The sequence below is a fragment of the Aquarana catesbeiana genome, linkage group LG13, assembly GCF_042186555.1.
Source record: "Aquarana catesbeiana isolate 2022-GZ linkage group LG13, ASM4218655v1, whole genome shotgun sequence".
Lineage (NCBI taxonomy): Eukaryota > Metazoa > Chordata > Amphibia > Anura > Ranidae > Aquarana > Aquarana catesbeiana.
In genome coordinates, this window is record NC_133336.1 from 237,610,653 (window position 1) to 237,635,977 (window position 25,325).

Below are 25,325 nucleotides of genomic sequence, written 5' to 3' on the forward strand. Positions count from 1 at the left end.
TACAGCCTCACAAGGGCACATCAGTACAGCCTCACAAGGGCACATCAGTGCAGCCTCACAAGGGCACATCAGTGCAGCCTCACAAGGGCACATCAGTGCAGCCTCACAAGGGCACATTAGTGCAGCCTCACAAGGGCACATTAGTGCAGCCTCACAAGGGCACATCAGTGCAGCCTCACAAGGGCACATCAGTGCAGCCTATAAGTGCCCATCAGTGAAGACCATCAGTGAAGCCTCACAAGGGCACATCAGTGCACAAGCCTCACAAGGGCACATCAGTGCACAAGCCTCACAAGGGCACATCAGTGCACAAGCCTCACAAGGGCACATCAGTGCAACCTCACAAGGGCATATCAGAACACAAGCCTCACAAGGGCACATCAGTACACAAGCCTCACAAGGGCACATCAGTGCACAAGCCTCACAAGGGCACATCAGTGCAACCTCACAAGGGCATATCAGAACACAAGCCTCACAAGGGCATATCAGAACACAAGCCTCACAAGGGCACATCAGTACACAAGCCTCACAAGGGCACATCAGTACACAAGCCTCACAAGGGCACATCAGTGCAAACTCACAAGGGCACATTAGTGCAGCCTCACAAGGGCACATCAGTACAGCCTCACAAGGGCACATCAGTGAACAATTACTTATTTGCAAAATTTTATAATAGAAGAAAAAGTTTTGGTTTCAAAATTTTCTGTCTTTTTTTATTTGTTTAGCAAAACATAAAAACCCTAGTGGCGATTAAATAGCACTAAAAGAAAGCTCTATTTGTGTGGAAAAAAATGATAAAAATATCATATGGGTACAGTGTAGTATGACCGCGCAATTGTCATTCAAAGTGCGACAGCGAAGAAAACTAAAAATTGGTCTGGGTAGGAAAGAGGGGGGGGGGGGGGGGGGAGTGGTTGAAAGTGCCCGGTAGGCAAGTGGTTAAAAATGGCTCCTAACTTTTTTTTAGCTGGTTTCTAGATTCAAAGCAAAATTTGTCAAGTGCTAGTCTAATAAGCAAGCTATTGTCAAGCAACAGGCATGGGAAGCTGGGCACTGCCATGGGGGGGGGGACACGTACCAACTTAAACAAATAGGAATTACCAACCGTAGGAGCGGGGAGAGCGGGGGGGGGGGGGGGGGGGGGAGAGAGCGCATCTGCAAGAGCTACACCCAAAGAAAGTAATACAAATCCTAAATGACATCATTGAATGCATTCCTACAGAATAAAATGTCCTGCTATGAATTTCCGGTGAGTAAAGTCATTATAGACAGTCTAAGGATGAGATCACAGATTTTATTGGTGGAGAGGATGTGATTAAAGTCTCATTATTCATCATTAATAATCAAAAACGACCAATTATATCTTCAGACCGCTGTCACAGCAGTCAATTAATAAAGGACAGCAAAATAACTGTATGAGGACGCAATCATACAAATGTTTTTTCTGCAGCGGACAAACCATTGGTATGAGAAGAGGGTGAGGAATTGTGACTTGAGCTCACGCACCCGGCGCCATTAAATACTCATGAATGCCAACTCCTGCTGCTACAAGCTGGCAGTGAGATCCAACATAAAAAAAAAAACAAAAAAAAAAAAATGCATGTAATAGCAACTTCCAGATCATGTAACAATCAATAGGTTTTGCTAGAAAATTACGAAGAACCCCCAAATATTATATATTTTTTTTCTAAAGCAGAGACCCTAGAGAATAAATTGGTGGGTTTTGCAATTTTTTGTGTCACACAGTATTTGCACAGCAGTTTTTCAAACACAATTTTTTTGGGGAAAAAAAAGACACTTTTTTTATCATTATTATTATTTTTTTTAATAATTTAACCACTTAAGGACCAGGTTGTTGTTTACAAGTAAAATCTTTTTTTTTTTTTGCTAGAAAATTACCCCCAAACATTGTATATTTTTTTTCAGACACCCTACAGAATAAAATGGCGGTCGTTCCAATACTTTATGTCACACCGTATTTGCACAGCAGTTTTTCAAACACCAATTTTTGGGGGAAAATACATTTTTTTTTTATTATTATTATTATTTTTTTATTATTATTTAACCACTTAAGGACCAGGCTTATTTTTCAAACTTGTCGTTTACAAGTTAAAATCTTTTTTTTTTTTTTTTGCTAGAAAATTACCCCCAAACATTGTATATTTTTTTTCAGACACCCCAGAGCAGTGGTTCTCAACTCCTGTCCTCAGGGCCCACTAACAGGCCAGATTTTAAGTATTACCTTGGGGAGATGCAGACTAGAATACTGCAATCACTGAGCAGAAAATTATATCACCTGTGATGTATTTCAGTTATCTAGCAAACTTGGTCTGTTAGTGGGTACCGAGGACAGGAGTTGAGAACCACAGCCCTAGAGAATAAAATGGCGGTCGTTCCAATACTTTATGTCACACCGTATTTGCACAGCAGTTTTTTAAACACAAATTTTTGGGGAAAAAAAATTACACTTTTTTATTATTATTATTTTTTATTTTTTTTATTTAACCACTTAAGGACCAGGCCTATTTTTCAAACTTGTTGTTTACAAGTTAAAATAATTTTTTTTTTTGCTAGAAAATTACCCCCAAACATTGTATATCTTTTGTCAGACACTCTAAAGAATAAAATGGCGGTCGTTCCAATACTTTATGTCACACCGTATTTCCACAGCAGTTTTTCAAACACAATTTTTTGGGGAAAAAATACTTTTTTTTATTATTATTTTTTTATTTTTTATTTAACCACTTAAGGACCAGGCCTATTTTTCAAACTTGTTTACAAGTTAAAATCATTTATTTTATTTTTTTTTTGCTAGAAAATTACCCCCAAACATTGTATATTTTTTTTCAGACACCCTAGAGAATAAAATGGCGGTCGTTGCAATACTTTGTCACACCGTATCTGCGCAGCGGTCTTACAAGTGCAATTTTTTTGGAAAAAATACACTTTTTTGAATTAAAAAAATAAGACACCTGTAAACTTAGCCCAATTTTTTTTATATTGTGAAAGATAATTTTAAGCCGAGTAAATTGATACCCAACATGTCACGCTTCAAAATTGCGCCCGCTCGTGGAATGGCGACAAACGCTGACCCTTAAAAATCTCCATAGGTGACGCTTAAATATTTCTGCAGGTTCGTAGTTTTGAGTTACAGAGGGGGTCTTTTTCTAGAATTATTGCTCTTGCTCTAATGATTGCGGCGATACCTCCCATGTGTGGTTTAAACACCATTTTCATACGCGGGTGCGACTTACGTATGCGTTCGCTTCTGAGCTCGGCGGGATGGGCGCTTAAAATTTTTTTTTGTTCTTATTTATTTTACTTTATATTTTTACACCGTCCTTTTTAAAAAAAAAAAAAAATTGGGTCACTTTTATGTTACAAGGAATGTAAACATCTTTTGTAATAGAAAAAAAGCATGACAGGACCTCTTTAATGTGAGATCTGGGGACAAAAAGACCTCAGATCTCATATTTACACTTGAATGCATTTAAAAAAAAATAAAAACATAAATAAATAAATGCCTTCAAAAAAAAAAAAAAATTGGGCTAAAAAATTCCCCTATTGGGCGGAAGCGATGTTTGACGTCGCTTCCGTCATCCAATGTTATGGAGCCAAGCGAAGGCCATCATTCCCTCACTTGGCTCCATGCTACTGAGGGGACAGGATCAGATCGTCTCCGCCGCTACAGACAGCTCCAGAAAGCAGCAGAGACGTCCGTAGCATGGCAGGAATGGGGGGGGGGGGGTCTGTTCGAAGACGAGACCTCTCCAGCCGCCAATAAAAGTGATCGGCGCAAGCTATCTGCTGCCCCATAACCCCGGTATTCTACGTTAAAGTACCGCATAGCCACTCGAAGTCAAGGGATATAGGAGGAACGTCACTGGTCTGGCAGTGGACATTGATGTTGGATGAGAAGACCTGACAATCAGTGTTTCAAATCATCCCAAAGATGTTCTTGTAGGGTTGAGGTCACGCCTCTGTGCAGATGACTTGAGTTCCTCCACACCAAACTGGTCAATGATGTTCAGTAGGGTCGAGGTCATGGCTCTGTGGAGGCCAATTGAGTTCCTCAACACCAAACCATGTCTTTAGGGAGCTGGTCACCATTGGTGAGGTCAGGTACGGATGTTGGATGAGAAGACCTGGCTTGCAATTGATGTCCCAATTTATCCCAAAGGTGTTCAGTAGGATTGAGGTCAGGGCTCTGTGCAGATGACTTGCGTTCCTCCACACCAAACTGGTCAAAGATCTTCAGTAGGGTCGAGGTCATGGCTCTGTGGAGGCCAATTGAGTTCCTCAATATCAAACCATGTCTTTAGAGAGCTGGTCACCATTGGTAAGGTCAGGTACTGATGTTGGGTGAGAAGACCTGGTGTGTAATTGATGTCCCAATTTATCCCAAAGGTGTTCAGTAGGGTTGAGGTCAGGGCTCTGTGAAAGCCACTTGAGTTCTTCCACACCAAACTGGTTAAACCATGTCTTTATGGAGCTGGCTTTCTCTCCAGCATTCACACAGCTGTCACAAATCATCCCAATGTGCTGCCTAATATGTTTATTTGCTATGATTGTCAGCTCCACCTAGTGGCCTTAAGGTCGTATTTGCCTGGAAATACCTCAAAACAGGAAAATACCCAAACGTTGGCCACTAGATGGAGCCGACGATCAAAGCAAGCAAACTTATTAGGAAAATTCTGCGGATTATTTGTGATGGCTGAGAAAATCTTTGAGACTTCCGCACAGCGATTAATAAATTGACCCCATCGCTTCCATTTAGTAAACAAGCTATAGAGAGTTCTCTATGTGGCTTTGTGTTGTAAAAACTTTGGAACGTCCTCCACAGTCGATCAGACGGTGACTTTAACGTGTGTCAGGCAAAAAAATGCAATTAAATTCTTTTTATTACTGTATTAATGGTTATTAATGTGACAGCTAGGTAAGGTATGTAATCCTCTCTGTTAAATCATCTGTCCTGAAAACAGAAGTATTATATTCTACATATCCATGTGCCAAGACAGCCAGGAAACTAGAATTGTCAGCAAGGGGGGCAGCCTTGTCACAGGAAACTAGCATGGTCAGCAAGGGGGGGCAGCATTGTCGTCAGCGGGGGGGGGCAGCAATGTCAGCAAGGGGGGGGCAGCAATGTCAGCAAGGGGGCAGCATTGTCAGTAAGGGGGGGGGGGGCAGCATTGTTAGCAGGAAACTAGCATTGTCATCAGCAGGGGGGCAGCATTGTTGTCAGCAGGGGGCAGCATTGTCAGCAAGGGGGGCAGCAATGTCAGCAAGGGGGGGGCAGCAATGTCAGCAAGGGGGGGGCAGCAATGTCAGCAAGGGGGGGGGCAGCAATGTCAGCAGGGGGGGGCAGCAATGTCAGCAAGGGGGGGGCAGCAATGTCAGCAAGGGGGGGGGGGCAGCAATGTCAGCAAGGGGGGGCAGCAATGTCAGCAAGGGGGGGCAGCAATGTCAGCAAGGGGGCAGCATTGTCAGCAGGGGGGCAGCACTGTCAGCCAGTGGGCAGCATTGTCAGCAAGGGGGGGGTCAGCATTGTTAGCAGGAAACTAGCATTGTCATCAGCAGGGGGGCAGCAATGTCAGCAGGGGGGGGCAGCAATGTCAGCAAGGGGGGGGCAGCAATGTCAGCAGGGGGGGGCAGCAATGTCAGCAAGGGGGGGCAGCAATGTCAGCAAGGGGGGGCAGCAATGTCAGCAAGGGGGGGGGGGCAATGTCAGCAAGGGGGGGGCAGCAATGTCAGCAGGGGGGGGCAGCAATGTCAGCAAGGGGGGGCAGCAATGTCAGCAGGGGGGGGCAGCAATGTCAGCAAGGGGGGGGCAATGTCAGCAAGGGGGGGAGCAATGTCAGCAGGAAACTAGCATTGTTATCAGCAGGGGGGCAGCATTGTCAGCAAGGGGGGGGGGGGCGGCAATTTCATCAAGGGGGGGCGGCAATGTCAGCACAGGGGGGTGGCATTGTCAGCTAACATATTTTTTTTCCTTGAAGAGCATTTTCCAGATCCCTGTACAGAACACACACAGGAAGATGAACAGATTGCGGTGAGATCATCCACACAAGTCTCTGCCGGTGTCTTATCGAATTCAGTCCCCTATCATATAGTGTCCTCCCTGTACTGCGCAGGCGCAGTACGGAGGACAAAAGAGACGCCGAAAGTCTCCGAAGTTCAACAGCTGATCGTCAGCTGTACACGGCGCCTGCGCATTTATTCTTACCCTATGTCCAGGATCATTCCCTACTATCCAAGTGGACATAGAGTTAGAATAAATATTTGCCGAGCGCAGCGAGGCCGTGCCCGAAGCGTGGCGAGCGAAGCGAGCCCGCGAGGGGCCCTCTTACACTGCCATTGCTAACAGGTGCCCGAGCGCCGTGTACAGCTGATGGTCAGCTGATCAACTTCGGGCATTTTCGGCATCTCCTGCTCCTCCGTACTGCGCAGGCGCTGCGCCTGCGCAGTACGAGGCGGACACTATCTGATACGAGGACACTATATGGCAGAACACCGGCAATCACAATCCTGTCCCGGCAGGTGTGGTGAAATACGACACCGACAGAAGATACCGCCTGTGTGTAAATACAAGAGAAGGCCCAACCCCTTACCTGGAAATGTTTATAAAGCAATTACTACATTGTTACAAATAAATGTATGTAAACCAACAATGGACTTATCTTATTGGCTCCCTTGTGGTTGACTAAACCTGACCTTCAGTCTTGCACACTTGTGCCGGCGTCCTCTCCTGGACTGAAACGGCTTACTCTAAATTACACCGCACACTGCGAGTTTCTCACCATGTGCATTAGAAGCTGCAGCAAATCAGATAAGAGCCCACCTCATCTTGGCTGGAAGACATCCAGCATCATCTAGCTCTTTCCTCCCCAGCCTGAGTGTCCCTGGGTCCGCCCCACATTCACTGGATTTCAGTCTTTTCAATCATGGAGGCTCAGCATCACATGAGTGTTAATGCAAATGTAGCCTGCCTAGCACCCCCCCTCCCCCGTTCATGGGGGATCCTACGCTCAGCAGTCACTCGCTTGTCAAAATCACTACTCCTGTCAGCCTTGCAGCACAAGGAAGGCACCCCCAATTCTTACAGTAAACACATTGTGCCCAGGGCAACCGTCCCTCCTGCCCACCCCTTCTCCTGGCCCTTCCTACCTGTCAAGGTATTTAGATATTTGCATATTCCCCCCCCCCCCCCCAGCCCACTTCTTTCATTAATTTGATTTTCGTTCTTTCAAATCATGGAGGCTCAGCATGTGGGCGGTCTGCATGCAAATGGACCGCCCAACTCTCCACACTGACATCCAACCATCAAGGCGTTTTGTTATTTGCATAACTCCTCCCACTGCTTGCCTCAGGGTCTGGGGGTTCTTCAGAGGAGGACTGAGGCTGTAATGTTCTCAGGAAGCTCTGTACAGCCCCTCCCACCAATCACACCCAGTGAGACCCAGTGATGAGTTCTAAGATGACCGAACGACCTCCTGCGCTCAAGGTGGATGTTCCAGAAATAGAGGACCTTAGGTCTTCGAACAACTTGAAGCTGGGCAAGACTTTGCAGCCCCCTGAGGACTGGGGAAGCCCACAAAGAAAATTGGAAAAATAAAAACAGAGGGCGCACCAGCAGTGGTGACCGATGCTTAATATATTTTTTTTTGGGGGGGCAGCAAACTTACACCAAACCCTAAGACCCCCTGTCCCTAAGACTGTCCCCCTGTCCCTAAGACTCTAAATAGCTTTAAAAAAAAAAGGTGGGCTCGGGGGTGAAGAGCACTGCGCTCGTGCCCACCCACTTGTGTGACAATAATACTGAATAATATTAATAATGAATTGATATTCACTATTGTCTTCCTGATGCTCTTTCTGCCCAATCAGGAGGCAGTTCCTGTGACCCAATTGGCCAGAAAGAGAATCAGGAAGACAATAGTGAATATTAATTTGCTATTGTCACGCAAGTGGGTGGGCTCGGGGCGCAGTCCCATCTCCTCCATCCCATGTACTGCTACTCCAGTCCCATCTCTTCCATCCCATGTCCTCATCCTCCTGCAGTCCCATCTCCTCCATCCCATGTACTCCTACTCCAGTCCCATCTCTTCCATCCCACGTCCTCATCCTCCGGCAGTCCCATCTCCTCCATCCCATGTACTCCATCTCCAGCTCCATCCCTTAGCCTCCTCCTTCACTAGTCCCATCTCTTCTATCCCATGTCCTCCTCCTCCTGTCCCATCTCCTCCATCCCTTTCCTCCCATAGTCCCATTTCATCCATCTCATGTCCTCCTCCTCCTCCAGTCCCATCTCTTCCATCCCACGTCCTCATCCTCCTGCAGTCCCATCTCCTCCATCCCATGTACTCCTACTCCAGTTCCATCCCTTAGCCTCCTCATTCACCAGTCCCATCTCTTCTATCCCATGTCCTCCTCCTCCTGTCCCATCTCCTCCATCCCTTTCCTCCCACAGTCCCATTTCATCCATCCCATGTCCTCCTCCTCCTTCAGTCCCATCTCTTCCTACCACAGGAGGGGGGGGAAGTGGGACAAGTGGGGGGCAGTGTGTTAGCAGGGGGCAGGGAGACAGAAGGGTGGAGTGACACAGGAGAGGGGCAGCGTGACAGGAGGGGGACAGACAGATAAAAGGGGGCAGCAGAACTGGAGGGGGAAGTGTTGTGGGGGGCAGCAGGACAGGAGGGGGAAGTTTCATGGAAGAGGGGCAGCGGGGCACGTGAGGGGGGGCAGCGTCACAGGTTAGGGGGCAGCAGGAAAGGCAGAGGGCATTATAACAGGTGAAAAGGGGGCAGGAAAGGTGGGAGAGCATTAGATGGCCCCCAGTTAAAGATGGCCCCTCAGACGCTGGGCCCCTTACATATGTACTGGCTGTACCCCCCCGATGGCAGCCCTGTTTGCACATTACCTTAAAAACCCCTTTTTTATTAAAGAAATTAAGCAGATGTGTTCACAAAACAGCCCATGATATCAAGCTCATCAATATCCGCAGTGACCCGAACACCCTGGTCCACTGCACCAATCCCAGCGTAGGGAATGGTTGACGCGTTTCGAGGGTAGGTTCCCCTCTTCTTGTCATGTCATGAAAATTAAAAAGGTTTTATTTATTCAAAAATAAAGCCTTCAGCTTTAATTTTTACTTCATCTCCCAGAGACACAACAGGGAATGAGAGGAGATCTCTTCAATGTGCGGAAAACTCTCCAGTTTTTACCTTGACAGGGGTCCCTAATGAAAAATCTGTCACATACAAACACCCAAAATGAGCTACTTAGAAAAACAACAACATTGGGAAGGAAACAGTGACAGAATGGGAACAAGTCTACAGATTACAGAACAACGTATGATAATAATACAGAAATGTTTACAAAATAGCCAGAAACGTGTTTTATATATATACAAAGTAATACTGAACCCGTGTCATTATCTTCCCATAAGAGACACTGGCGATCAGCCTGCTTCAATACCCACAGGTGCGACCAAGGCTGGGTGGGAAACTTAACATTAATAAATCACCAGATGGCTTGCATCCGAGGGTACTTAGGGAACTCAGTCAAGTAATTGCCAGACCGTTGTTCCTAATTTTTACTGACAGTCTACTGACTGGAATTGTACCAGCTGATTGGAGAAAAGCCAATGTAGCACCAATATTTAAAAAGGGCCCAAAATACATCCCTGGGAATTACAGACCAATTAGCCTAACATCAATAGTATGTAAACTCTTGGAGGGGATGATAAGGGACTATATACAAGATTTTAGTAATAAGAATGATATCATTAGCAGTAATCAGCATGGATTCATGAAGAATCGTTCTTGCCAAACCAATCTATTAACCTTCTATGAGGAGGTGAGTTGCCATCTAGATAAAGGAAGTCCCGTAGACGTGGTGTATCTGGATTTTGCAAAGCATTTGACACAGTTCCCCAAAAACGTTTACTGTACAAAAGGTCCATTGGCATGGACCATAGGGTGAGTACATGGATTGAAAACTGGCTACAAGGGCGAGTTCAGAGGGTGGTGATAAATGGGGAGTACTCGGAATGGTCAGGGGTGGGTAGTGGGGTCCCCCAGGGTTCTGTGCTGGGACCAATCCTATTTAATTTGTTCATAAACGATCTGGAGGATGGGATAAACAGTTCAATCTCTGTATTTGCAGACGATACTAAGCTAAGCAGGGCAATAACTTCTCCGCAGGATGTGGAAACCTTGCAAAAAGACCTGAACAAATTAATGGGGTGGGCAACTACATGGCAAATGAGGTTCAATGTACAAATATATAAAATAATGCATTTGGGTGGCAAAAATATGAATGCAATCTATAGACTAGGGGGAGAACCTCTGGGGAATCTAGGATGGAAAAGGACCTGGGGGTCCTAGTAGATGATAGGCTCAACATTACACGCATGCAGGTACAACCACCTACGTCTGCGTTTTTGTTCATTTATGTGTGTCACACACAGGGCTGCTGTTAGAAAAAATCACGGGGCCCCATAAAGCCTACTTGACAGGGCCCCCCCATTCCTGGCCGAAAGTGACTGAGGACAGTGACCGAGGACATCGATTTATTAGTCCCTTTCTTTGCAGTCTCAGCAGCAAAGATTAATGAGGCTTTCTGCTCATTCACACAGTTTACTATGCTTCGGTGATGAATGAATGAACACAGTGGTGATTGGTACTGATCGCTCACTGTGTCCATTCAGGAAAGGAAGGGGCCAGTAAATAACATATTTACCAGCCCCTTCCCCTACTCTCTATCCTGAAACAACCCCAATTTGTGCCCGTAGCAGCTGCTGGTGGGAGAGAAGAGGAGGGAAGCCAGAAGTGCTGCAGGTGAAAGGGGCAAAACGGGGGGCCCGGGCAGCAGCAACATGACAGCAACATGTACTAAGACCAATCCCCCTGCAGTGCACCCGGAGGGAGAATGAGGAAGAGAAGCTGGCAGCCCTGCAGGGGGAGGGAGAAGAGGAACGGTGGCTGCAATAAGTACAGTTGGCCATCCTGCTCAGTAGGTTCCCAGGCCCCCTTTTGAATGGATGGTGCCCGGGCCCAGTACAGAAGGGTGGGCTGTACTGCCTTATCAGTGGCCCCTGGTCACACATTCATTACCATGGGCTGCCCTAATAGAAATGCGGGCAGCCGGGCTCCTTTTAATTTTCTTAAATGCAATACACTACAAAGCATGGCAATAAGTTACCATAAGTCGTAGTGGGATTTAGCGCATGTGCGTTGGCTGGTGCATTTGGAATGGAGGGCACCAGCCATTTTTAAGCACTATTGAAACATGTGCACTATTGTACACATTCTTGTGTCACATAAGTGTGAACTGGGTCTTATTACATTGGTCCCGGTATGTATTCATGCGAGAGAGGGACCTTGGATTGTAAGCTTCTTGAGGGCAAGGACTGATGTGAATGTACAATATACTGTATATATGTAAAGTGCTGTGCAAATTGACAGTCCTACACAGTGGCACACGGGCTCTGCCCACCCATCCATGTGCCCAGCCCCTTTCAGGACGCATGAATTCCTATGGCGGGGGGGGGGGGGGGGTTGTACTTTTTGAAGCACCTGGTTAGAGCCAGAGGCTCTAATAGGCTTCAAAATAGGGTGAGCTCGGGGCGCAGAGAGTGCGCCCTGATCGCATCCAATTGTGTGATGATAGCGAATTAATTTTCGCTATTTTCACACTAACCTTCCTCCCCGCCAATCAGGAGGCAGGGCGGCAGACCTGTTTCCTGATTGGCCAAAGCACCAGGTCACCCTATTGGATGCCTGGCGCTTAGGAAGAGGAGCGGAGGAGACACGCTGGAGGAGCTGCTGTGTTAAGTCCCCTCTGCCAGAGCCACGCAGGGGGGGGGGGGGGGGGCTGTGGGCACAAGTGGCTGCATATGATGGGCACAAGTGGCTGCATTTGATGGGCATACGTGGCTGCATATGATGGGCACAGTTAGGCTATAATTGATGGGGGGGTATTTCAGTATTTTTCAGTTTGTTTGCACCCCCCAAAAATGTTGAACCTAGATGTCAATGGTAATGCGTCAAAGTGTATCTAACATGTTTTGATGGCTCAGCAACAGGTATTAACAAAGACTTGATCAATGGCTATTAACACCATCTATTCCAAATCCTAAACCTGGTTAATGGTATGAAGAAAGTACGTCTATGCACATGTATAGATCCAAATGAGGTTTAAACACACCAAAAAAAAAAAAAAAAATTATATATATAGATATATATAGATATATCTATATATCTATATATCTAGATATATAGATATATAGATATATCTATATATATCTATATAGAGATAGATATATCTATATATCTATCTCTATATAGATATATCTATATATATATCTATATAGATATATCTATATAGATATATATATAGATATATATATATATCTATATATATATATATAATCTCCTCAATCATTATATTTATTATATGTAAAAAAACAGAACATATTTTAAATATAATGTTATTTATTACTTACTATATATATATTATATCCAGTATCTCACAAAAGTGAGTACACCCCTCACATTTTTGTAAATATTTTATTCTATCTTTTCATGTGACAACACTGAAGAAATGACACTTGTCTACAATGTAACGTAGTGAGTGTACAGCTTGTATAACAGTGTAAATTTGCTGTCCCCTCAAAATAACTCAACACACAGCCATTAATGTCTAAACCGCTGACAATAAAAGTGAGTACACCCCTAAGTGAAAATGTCTAAATTGGGCCCAATTAGCCATTTTCCCTCCCCGGTGTCATGTGACTCGTTAGTGTTACAAGGTCTCAGGTGTGAATGGGGAGCAGGTGTGTTAAATTTGGTTTTATCGCTCTCACTCTCTCATACTGGTCACTGGAAGTTTAACATGGCACCTCATGGCAAAGAACTCTCTGAGGATCTGAAAAAAAGAATTGTTGCTCTACATAAAGATGGCCTAGGCTATAAGAAGATTGCCAAGACCCTGAAATTGAGCTGCAGCACGGTGGCCAAGACCATACAGCGATATAACAGGACAGGTTCCACTCAGAACAGGCCTCGCCATGGTAGACCAAAGTTGAGGTCACGTGTTCAGCGTCATATCCAGAGGTTGTCTTTGGGAAATAGACGTATGAGTGCTGCCAGCATTGCTGCAGAGGTTGAAGGGGTGGGGGGTCAGCCTGTCAGTGCTCAGACCATACGCCGCACACTGCATCAAATTGGTCTGCATGGCTGTCATCCCAGAAGGAAACCTCTTCTAAAGATGATACACAAGAAAGCCCGCAAACAGTTTGATGAAGACAAGCAGACGAAGGACATGGATTACTGGAACCATGTCCTGTGGTCTGATGAGACCAAGATAAACTTATTTGGTTCAGATGGTGACAAGCGTGTGTGGGGGCAACCAGGTGAGGAGAACAAAGACAAGTGTGTCTTGTCTACAGTCAAGCATGGTGGTGGGAGTGTCATGGTCTGGGACTGCATGAGTGCTGCCAGCACTGGGGAGCTACAGTTCATTGGGGGAACCATGAATGCCAACATGTACTGTGATATACTGAAGAAGAGCATGATCCCCTCCCTTCAGAGACTGGGCCGCAGGGCAGTATTCCAACATGATAACGACCCCAAACACACCTCCAAGATGACCACTGCCTTGCTAAAGAAGCTGAGGGTAAAGGTGATGGACTGGCCAAGCATGTCTCCAGACCTAAACCCTATTGAACATTTGTGGGACATCCTCAAACGGAAGGTGGAGGAGCGCAAGGTCTCTAATATCCACCAGCTCTGTGATGTCGTCATGGAGGAGTGGAAGAGGACTCCAGTGGTAACCTGTGAAGCTCTGGTGAACTCCATGTCCAAGAGGGTTAAGGCAGTGCTGGAAAATAATGGTGGCCACACAAAATATTGACACTTTGGGCCCAATTTGGACATTTTCACTTAGGGGTGTACTCACTTTTGTTGCCAGCGGTTTAGACATTAATGGCTGTGTGTTGAGTTATTTTGAGGGGACAGCAAATTTACACTGTTATACAAGCTGTACACTCACTACTTTACATTGTAGACAAGTGTCATTTCTTCAGTGTTGTCACATGAAAAGATAGAAGAAAATATTTACAAAAAAGGTGAGGAGTGTACTCACTTTTTGTGAGAAAAAAAAATATAATAAAATATTCTCCTCAATTATTATATTTATTATATGTAAAAAAGAACATATATATATATATATATATATATATATTATACATTTTTTAACCAGTTGCCGACCGCTGCACAACGATGTACGTCCTCAGAGCGGCACGGGCAGGCAAAAGGACTTACAGGTACGTCCTTGCCTGCCCGCGGGTGGGGGGTCCGATCGGACCCCCCCCCCCCCCGGTGCCTATGGCGGTCTGCAAATCCTCCCCGGCGATCGGTGGTGAGGGGGAGGCCATCCATTCGTGGCCCCCCCCCTCGCGATCGCTCCCAGCCAATGGGATCATTTCCCTGCCTCTGTATTGTACACAGAGGCAGAGGAAATGATGTCATCTCTCCTCGGCTCAGTATTTTCCGTTCCGGCGCCGAGGAGAGAAGACTGTAATGTGAGTGCACAACACACACACACACAGTAGAACATGCTAGGCACACAAAACACCCCGATCCCCCCCCCCCCCCCCCGATCGCCCCCCCGATCACCCCCCCCTGTCACAAACTGACACCAAGCAGGTTTTTTTTTTTTTTTTCTGATTACTGTATTGGTGTCAGTTTGTGACAGTTACAGTGTTGGGACAGTTAGTGGTAGCCCCCTTTAGGTCTAAGATACCCCCCAAACCCCCCCTAATAAAGTTTTAACCCCTTGATCACCCCCCGTCACCAGTGTCGCTAAGTGATCATTTTTCTGATCGCTGTATTAGTGTCGCTGGTGACGTTAGTTAGGGAGGTAAATATTTAGGTTCGCCGTCAGCGTTTTATAGCGACAGGGACCCCCATATACTATCTAATAAATGTTTTAACCCCTTGATTGCCCCCTAGTTAACCCTTTCACCACTGATCACCGTATAACCGTTGCGGGTGACGCTGGTTAGTTCGTTTATTTTTTATAGTGTCAGGGCACCCGCCGTTTATTACCGAATAAAGGTTTAGCCCCCTGATCACCCGGCGGTAATGTGCGTCGCCCCAAGCAGCGTCAGATTAGCGCCAGTACCGCTAACACCCACGCACGCAGCATATGCCTCCCTTAGTGGTATAGTATCTGAACGCATCAATAACTGATCCGATCAGATCTATACTAGCGTCCCCAGCAGTTTAGGGTTCCCAAAAACGCAGTGTTAGCGGGATCAGCCCAGATACCTGCTAGCACCTGCGTTTTGCCCCTCCGCCCGGCCCGGCCCAGCCCACCCAAGTGCAGTATCGATCGATCACTGTCACTTACAAAACACTAAACGCATAACTGCAGCGTTCGCAGAGTCAGGCCTGATCCCTGCGATCGCTAACAGTTTTTTTGGTAGCGTTTTGGTGAACTGGCAAGCGCCAGCGGCCTAGTACACCCCGGTCGTAGTCAAACCAGCACTGCAGTAACACTTGGTGACGTGGCGAGTCCCATAAGTGCAGTTCAAGCTGGTGAGGTGGCAAGCACAAGTAGTGTCCCGCTGCCACCAAGAAGACAAACACAGGCCCGTCGTGCCCATAGTGCCCTTCCTGCTGCATTCGCCAATCCTAATTGGGAACCCACCACTTCTGCAGCGCCCGTACTTCCCCCATTCACATCCCCAACCAAATGCAGTCGGCTGCATGAGAGGCATTTTCTTTATGTCCTCCCGAGTACCCCTACCCAACGAACCCCCAAAAAAGATGTTGTGTCTGCAGCAAGCGCGAATATAGGCCTGACACCCGCTATTATTGTCCCTCCTGTCCTGACAATCCTGGTCTTTGCATTGGTGAATGTTTTGAACGCTACCATTCACTAGTTGAGTATTAGCGTAGGGTACAGCATTGCACAGACTAGGCACACTTTCACAGGGTCTCCCAAGATGCCATCGCATTTTGAGAGACCCGAACCTGGAACCGGTTACAGTTATAAAAGTTACAGTTACAAAAAAAGTGTAAAAAAAAAAAAAAACACAAACAAAAATATAAAATAAAAAATAATAGTTGTCGTTTTATTGTTCTCTCTCTCTCTCTCTATTCTCTCTATTGTTCTGCTCTTTTTTACTGTATTCTATTCTGCAATGTTTTATTGTTATTATGTTTTATCATGTTTGCTTTTCAGGTATGCAATTTTTTATACTTTACCGTTTACTGTGCTTTATTGTTAACCATTTTTTTGTCTTCAGGTACGCCATTCACGACTTTGAGTGGTTATACCAGAATGATGCCTGCAGGTTTAGGTATCATCTTGGTATCATTCTTTTCAGCCAGCGGTCGGCTTTCATGTAAAAGCAATCCTAGTGGCTAATTAGCCTCTAGACTGCTTTTACAAGCAGTGGGAGAGAATGCCCCCCCCCCACCGTCTTCCGTGTTTTTCTCTGGCTCTCCTGTCTCAACAGGGAACCTGAGAATGCAGCCGGTGATTCAGCCAGCTGACCATAGAGCTGATCAGAGACCAGAGTGGCTCCAAACATCTCTATGGCCTAAGAAACCGGAAGCTACGAGCATTTTATGACTTAGATTTCGCCGGATGTAAATAGCGCCATTGGGAAATTGGGGAAGCATTTTATCACACCGATCTTGGTGTGGTCAGATGCTTTGAGGGCAGAGGAGAAATCTAGGGTCTAATAGACCCCAATTTTTTCAAAAAACAGTACCTGTCACTACCTATTGCTATCATAGGGGATATTTACATTCCCTGAGATAACAATAAAAATGATTAAAAAAAAAAATGAAAGGAACAGTTTAAAAATAAGATAAAAAAGCAAAAAAATAATAAAGGAAAAAAAAAAAAAAAAAAAAGCACCCCTGTCCCCCCTGCTCTCGCGCTAAGGCGAACACAAGCGTAGGTCTGGCGTCAAATGTAAACAGCAATTGCACCATGCATGTGAGGTATCACCGCGACGGTCAGATCGAGGGCAGTAATTTTAGCAGTAGACCTCCTCTGTAAATCTAAAGTGGTAACCTGTAAAGGCTTTTAAAGGCTTTTAAAAATGTATTTATTTTGTTGCCACTGCACATTTGTGCGCAATTTTAAAGCATGTCATGTTTGGTATCCATGAACTCGGCCTAAGATCATCTTTTTTATTTCATCAAACATTTGGGCAATATAGTGTGTTTTAGTGCATTAAAATTTTAAAAAGTGTGTTTTTTCCCCAAAAAATGCGTTTGAAAAATACTGTGTGAAAAAAAAAAATGAAACACCCACCATTTTAATCTGTAGGGCATTTGCTTTAAAAAAATTATATATAATGTTTGGGGGTTCAAAGTAATTTTCTTGCAAAAAAAAATAATTTTTTCATGTAATCAAAAAGTGTCAGAAAGGGCTTTGTCTTCAAGTGGTTAGATGATGTGGGTGATGTGTGACATAAGCTTCTAAATGTTGTGCATAAAATGCCAGGACAGTTCAAAACCCCCCCCCAAATGACCCCATTTTGGAAAATAGACACCCCAAGCTATTTGCTGAGAGGCATGTCGAGTCCATGGAATATTTTATATTGTGACACAAGTTGCAGGAAAGAGACAAATTTTTTTTTTTTTGCACAAAGTTGTCACTAAATGATATATTGCTCAAACATGCCATGGGAATATGTGAAATTACACCCCAAAATACATTCTGCTGCTTCTCCTGAGTACGGGGATACCACATGTGTGGGACTTTTTGGGAGCCTAGCCGCGTACAAGACCCCGAAAACCAAGCACCGCCTTCAGGCTTTCTAAGGGCGTGAATTTTTGATTTCACTCTTCACTGCCTATCACAGTTTCTGAGGCCATGGAATGCCCAGGTGGCAAAACCCCCCCAAATGACCCCATTTTGGAAAGTAGACACCCCAAGCTATTTGCTGAGAGGTATAGTGAGTATTTTGCAGACCTCACTTTTTGTCACAAAGTTTTGAAAATTAAAAAAAGAAAAAAAAACATTTTTTTTCTTGTCTTTCTTCATTTTCAAAAACAAATGAGAGCTGCAAAATACTCACCATGCCTCTCAGCAAATAGCTGAGAGGCATGGTGAGTACACACATTATATATATATATATATATATATATATATATATATATATAGCAATCATTTATTATATGTAAAAAAATATAGAAAATTTTTTTAAAGATTTATTTTTATTTATTAAAAAAATACATATATATATATATATATATATATATATATATATATATATATATATATATATATATATATATATATATATATATATAGTAATTTAATAAATAAAGATAAATCTTTAAATATCTTTACATATAATAAATGATTGCGATTATATATATATATATATATATATATATATACACACATATATACACACACACTTTTTTTCTCTCTCTCTCTCATTTTTCTCTCTCTCTCTTATTCCCTGAGATAACAATAAAAATGAATAAAAAAAAAATATGTGAGAGACAGAACATTTTTTTTAAAGATTTTTAGTTATTAAAAAATAAATATATATGGAAAAAAAGTAATAAATATAAATATATTTAAAATATGTTCTATTTTTTACATATAATAAAAATGATTGAGACATTATATTACTAAATATAGATTTATGTAATATATGATATTATATTTTTTTTTTATATGCACAATGAAGAGTATAGCGCTCTTGTTTATTAATCCTTCAGGTGTAACAATATTAAAGAGTACTGCAGCTATTTTGTATCTTTTTGTCTATTGGAACTGTAGATGGGCTCCAGCTGACAACACCACAATTGGAGTGGTGGGTGTGTGAAATATATATATATATATATATATATATATATATATGAATGAAACAAATAGTTATAAGGGTTTGCAGACCCACCACACACTACAATCATTCCCCGAAGTATTTACTAAATGACATTTTGTGTATTTTCTCTATTTCTCTTTATACTATATCACAACCTCCCAATAAAAGAGATCTATTGAGCTGATCAGCATTCATTATCAGGAACCACAAAGTTTCCCGGGACGGTCTCTCTGTGATGTAAGAAGAGTTGTATATATAATGTAATACTTACTTTGCAGGGACTTGTAATGAGGGAGGCCCAGCAGTGTATAATGAGAAGCTGTGTGCGATGGCTGACATCACCTGGGAGGTAGGGCAGGGCACTGAGAATTAGGCACTCCCAAATAACTCCCATCTCCTGCTACCTGCACAATGGACTGTGTACTGACATTGTACAAACATAGACTGAGCGCTCAGCCCTGTGTGTATACATTCACCGCCGGGGAATGTATATCATCAGAACCCCAAGGCACAACATTGCACCTTTGTATCCGGGATGCAATTGTTGCAAATGAAAGTAATTTTATCTGCATATATTTTGCCTTTCCTGCTTCCTTCTTTTATCGATTAAAATAAAAATCAGTTTTCATAACAGCTTATTTTAGATGCAGTGATATTATCACTGGATCTCTGTGCTTCTCTATGCAATGCAGGCAGATCATGGCTGGTGGGAGGGGCCGGCAGGGGGTGGGAGGGGCCAGCAGGGGGCTGTACAGAGCTTCCTGATAAAATCACTGGCTCCTCTCCAGAGCCCTGATGTAAGCAGTGGGAGGAGTTATGTAAATGTGAAAACATGCCTTGATGGGTGGGTGTCAGTCTGGAGAAGTGGGTATTCCTAGACTGTATTTACATGCAGACCACCCACATGGGATGCTGAGCTTTCTGTAAGTTGGAAAAACTGACAACCAATGAAGGAAAGGGGCGGGCCAGGGGCAGTCAGGGGTGGGCCAGGGGCAGTCAGGGGCGGGCCAGGGGCAGTCAGGGGCGGGAGGAAAGGCCTAGATGATGCTGGGCTGGGAGAAGGTCACAGTGTGAAGTGAAATCAGAGAAAGACATTTGAGTCCAGGAGAGGAGCCGCTACAAGTGTGCAGTTGTACTTTTAGTCTCCAAAGTGACGGTTTCAGCAGGTTATGTAGGCGTGGTCCACTAATGTCACCATCAGGGAACCGGACACCACTGGAATGCATCATAGGCAAGAAATGTCTGCAAAGAGGCCACAGAAGATCCGCGGCACCAAGCTATGGATTGTCTACATTCTAAGGTACATTGCTGGTCTCTAGTATTGGATAGGCTGCATTCTCAGTGATGTCATCGATCTCTAGTGATTGGATAGGCTGCATTCTCAGTGATGTCACTGGTCTATAGTGAATGGATAGGCTGCATTCTCAGTGATGTCACCGCTCTCTAGTGAATGGATAGGCTGTATTCTCAGTGATGTCACCACTCTCCAGTGATTGGATAGGCTTCATTCTAAGTGATGTCATCATTCTCTAGTGAATCGATAGGCTGTATTCTCAGAGATGTCACCACTTTCTAGTGAATGGATAGGCTTCATTCTCAGTGATGTCATCGATCTCTAGTGATTGGATAGGCTGCATTCTCAGTGATGTCACCGGTCCCTAGTGATTGGATAGGCTGCATTCTAAGTGATGTCACCGCTCTCTAGTGAATGGATAGGCTGTATTCTCAGTGATGTCATCGATCTCTAGTGATTGGATAGGCTGCATTCTCAGTGATGTCACTGGTCTATAGTGAATGGATAGGCTGCATTCTAAGTGATGTCACCGCTCTCTAGTGAATGGATAGGCTTCATTCTCAGTGATGTCATCGATCTCTAGTGAATGGATAGGCTGCATTCTCAGTGATGTCACTGGTCTATAGTGAATGGATAGGCTGCATTCTAAGTGATGTCACCGCTCTCTAGTGATTGGATAGGCTTCATTCTCAGTGATGTCATCGATCTCTAGTGAATGGATAGGCTGCATTCTCAGTAATGTCACCGGTCTCTAGTGATTGGATAGGCTGCAATTTCAGTGATGTCACCACTCTCTAGTGATTGGATAGGCTTCATTCTCAGTGATGTCATCGATCTCTAGTGAATGGATAGGCTGCATTCTCAGTGATGTCACCGGTCTCTAGTGATTGGATAGGCTTCATTCTAAGTGATGTCACCGCTCTCTAGTGAATGGATAGGCCTAATTCTCAGTGATGTCACCACTTTCTAGTGAATGGATAGGCTTCATTCTCAGTGATGTCATCGATCTCTAACGAATGGATAGGCTGCATTCTCAGTGATGTCACCAGTCCCTAGTGATTGGATAGGCTGCATTCTAAGTGATGTCACCACTCTCTAGTGAATGGATAGGCTGTATTCTCAGTGATGTCATCGATCTCTAGTGATTGGATAGGCTGTATTCTCAGTGATGTCATCGATCTCTAGTGATTGGATAGGCTGCATTCTAAGTGATGTCACCACTCTCTAGTGAATCGATAGGCTTCATTCTCAGTGATGTCATCGATCTCTAGTGATTGGATAGGCTGCATTCTCAGTGATGTCACCGGTCCCTAGTGATTGGATAGGCTTCATTCTAAGTGATGTCACCGCTCTCTAGTGAATGGATAGGCTGTATTCTAAGTGATGTCACCGCTCTCTAGTGAATGGATAGGCCTAATTCTGAGTGATGTCACCACTTTCTAGTGAATGGATAGGCTTCATTCTCAGTGATGTCATCAATCTCTAGCGAATGGATAGGCTGCATTCTCAGTGATGTCACCGGTCCCTAGTGATTGGATAGGCTGCATTCTAAGTGATGTCACCACTTTCTAGTGAATGGATAGGCTGTATTCTCAGTGATGTCATCGATCTCTAGTGATTGGATAGGCTGTATTCTCAGTGATGTCATCGATCTCTAGTGATTGGATAGGCTGCATTCTCAGTGATGTCACTGGTCTATAGTGATTGAATAGGCTGTATTCTCAGTGATATCACCGGTCTCTAGTGATTGGATAGGCTGTATTCTCAGTGATGTCATCGATCTCCAGTGAATGGATAGGCTGTATTCTCAGTGATGTCATCGATCTCTAGTGATTGGATAGGCTGTATTCTCAGTGATGTCATCGATCTCCAGTGAATGGATAGGCTGTATTCTCAGTGATGTCATCGATCTCTAGTGATTGGATAGGCTGTATTCTCAGTGATGTCATCGATCTCCAGTGAATGGATAGGCTGTATTCTCAGTGATGTCATCGATCTCTAGTGATTGGATAGGCTGTATTCTCAGTGATGTCATCGATCTCCAGTGAATGGATAGGCTGTATTCTCAGTGATGTCATCGATCTCTAGTGATTGGATAGGCTGTATTCTCAGTGATGTCATCGATCTCCAGTGAATGGATAGGCTGTATTCTCAGTGATGTCATCGATCTCTAGTAAATGGATAGGCTGCATTCTCAGTGATGTCACTGGCCTATAGTGAATGGATAGGCTGCATTTTCAGTGTTGTCACCATTCTCTAGTGATTGGATAGGCTGCATTCTCTCTCTCTTATAGTCCTCATTCATTTACATTTACTATGACCTGGAGCTATCTACTCATTGACTATTGATCCTACACAAGTCTCCCCTCTCCCAGCTTTGAAGGACCTACCTTTGATGTGGTGACCCTCCTTCTCCCCCATCCAGACAGGCCTCCATCGCTGACATTCGAGGTGTACGGGAGGATTTCAGCAGTACAGTCTTCTGCTCATTATTCAGGGAACACACACCTCTCACAAACTGGTTCTACCACATTGAAATACCTGTACTGGTTCTGTTGCCCTATCAGCCATCTCCGCCATTCCTGACTCCTCCGTCAGTAGACGAAATCACAGAAGGCGTATCATTCAGTGACATATCGTTGCTTTAGGCCATCTCCTTGATCCGGTCATGCGACCAAAATCCTAGGCATGTGAACACATGATCTTTGCCTAAGTAGACAACTGGATAAGGTTAAGTTTGACCCTCCTCTTCGACAAAAAAATCACATGACCACAGGCCTAAGCTTTTTATTGGTAAGCAGCACTGAAGGGAGCCTGGAGCAGCATTTTCTCCAGAAAAGGTATTTTTGTTAATTTTTATTTTATTATATACATCATAGCACTACAATGCCACCAGCACCACATCAAAGGCATCTAATTGTGTGTATGGATAGACAAGTTCAAGCCACACTTCTGTCAGTGTTAACCACATCAAGCTATGAAAATACCGGCTTCAGCCACAGTCCCCGCCTGTTGGGTTTCACCCAGACTGGCCTTAGGTCAGATTCACTGGAATGCCATTTGAGTGCTTGGCCCTACCCCCAGTTGCCGCACGTAGTCTCCTATTGTTTCTACAGGTGTTATGATATTCATTCATATAAAATAGACAGATATAGGAAAATATAATATTATGGCCACTAGGTGGAGCTTATGATCATTTGAAAAAAGTACTCCATCTCTCTCTCCCACTCTTTTTTTTATGAATAAATACCATTTGACCTATAGAGGAAATAGCCTGAGAACATTCGATTTTTCACTAGTCATTAAAAACATGGATACAAATGTCATAACCAACATCTCCACTTAGCTTTTTTGAATTAATACATATCATCTTTATTCCCCTCCACCCAAACATGAACATTCTAGACTTAGCCAGAAATTGAGCTTGGAGATGTATATTACTTGTAAGCTTGGGAAAATGTAGCCCAGGTGTTTTCCCAGGTTCCAGCCCTGCCCCCGCTGAAGCTTTCTTTAGAAACACCAGTAACCTTACTTCTCCTAAGCCCTCCAAGGTTCTTCAAGTCCATCAGTTCTTCCAAACTGAAGCCCAAGTCCTGATGAAGGGGGTACAAACCCTTGAAACGTGTTGGCTTTTCTTTTTTTCCTCTAAGCATGACAGAAAGTTAGCAACTTCATTGGCATTACCCTTCAGTCTATCATAGGTTTGCATTTTTGAAAACAAGACATGACTGGCCTTGATCTTAAATGATTATCATTGTGTAGGCTTCCCTATGGCCTTACTATTAAGCAAGATATCCACTAAGAATAAGTATGCAGCCAGTGAAATGTTAAGTCCCACCATATACGTTTGTTCCAAGTCAGAAATTTATAATGTCACTAACCCCCTCGTGGTATTTTCATTGGAATACAAGGAAATTAAAAAAAAGAGAGGGAAATTCAAAAAGTCAAGCTCAAACAGGAGAAGACCTTCTAGCTGGGGTTACGCAGAGCCCAAAAGATTTGGTCAACTCTAGCCAAAACTTTTTATCCCATCTTGGCTAGAGTGGGGGGGGGTGTTCGAAGAGCCTTGTTTTTCTTTTTATCCCAGAAGAACCCTTAAAACAATTTTCAGCTCTTGGTCAACCCCTGCTAAAAAACAGTTCATTGGTGATCAGTGGGAAAAATGCTCCTTATATTGGTGGTCAGTGCAAAGAATGCTCCTTACATTATTGTTCAGTAAGAAGAATATCCCTTACATTGGTGGCCAATGAGAAGAATGTCCCTTACATTGGCGATCAATGGGAAGAATGTTCCTTACATTGGTGGTCAATGGGAAGAATGTCCCTTACATTGGTAGCCAGTGGGAAGAATCTCCCTCACATTGATGGCTAGTAGGAAAAATGTCCCCTACATTGGTGGCCAATGGGAAGAATGTCCCTTACATTGGTGGTCAATGAGAAGAATGTCCCTTATATTGGTAGTCAGTGGGAAGAATGGCCCTCACATTGGTGGCCAATGGGAAGAATGTCCCCTACATTGGTGGCTAGTAGGAAAAATATTCCTTACATTGGTGGCTAATGGGAAGACTGTCCCTTAAATTAGTGGTCAATGGGAAGACTGTCCATTACATTGGGGGTCAATCGGAAGGATGTCCCTTACATTGGTGGCTAGTAGGAAAAATGTCCCTTACATCGATGGCCAATGGGAAGAATGTTCCTTGAATTGGTGGTCAATGGGAAGAATGTCCCTTACATTAGTACTCAATGGGAAGAATGTCCCTTACATTGGTGGCTAGTAGAAAAAATGTCCCTTACATTGGTGGTCAATAGGAAGAATGTTCCTTACATTGGTGGCTAGTAGGAAAAATGTCCCTTACATTGATGGTCAATGGGAAGAATGTTCCCTACATTGATGGCTAGTAGGAAAAATAATCCTTACATTGGTGGGTAGTAGGAAAAATATTCCTTACATTGGTGGCCAGTGTAAAGAATGTCCCTTGCATTGGTGGTCTAAGGGAAGAATGCTCCTTATAGTGGTGGTCAGTAGAAAGAAATGGTTCCCCTACAGTGGAGGTCAGAATGCCACCCCTTCAGCTAAAAAGATCATTGGTGTCATGCCACCAGCTCCAAGTAGAAATGGCCCTGTAACTAGTCAGGCATCATAAAAAAGGAGCTAAATCGGCAACAG

At 44.1% G+C, this 25,325-nt stretch overlaps 1 protein-coding gene across 2 annotated transcripts in view; it reads right to left on the reverse strand.

Annotated features, from left to right (window-relative positions):
* BNIPL (BCL2 interacting protein like) overlaps positions 1–22,839 on the reverse strand; it is a 43,755-nt gene extending 20,916 nt beyond the window's left edge. The window contains exon 1 of one of the 2 annotated variants that reach the window (XM_073609603.1): positions 22,550–22,839. In XM_073609603.1, the coding sequence (XP_073465704.1) occupies positions 22,550–22,605 (56 nt within the window). In that variant the 5' untranslated portion in view covers positions 22,606–22,839. Of the gene's footprint in view, positions 1–19,136; positions 19,268–22,549 lie in introns of those variants that run through there. The other variant, XM_073609602.1, reaches the window with a different exon arrangement.
* Between the last annotated feature and the right edge of the window lie 2,486 nt (positions 22,840–25,325).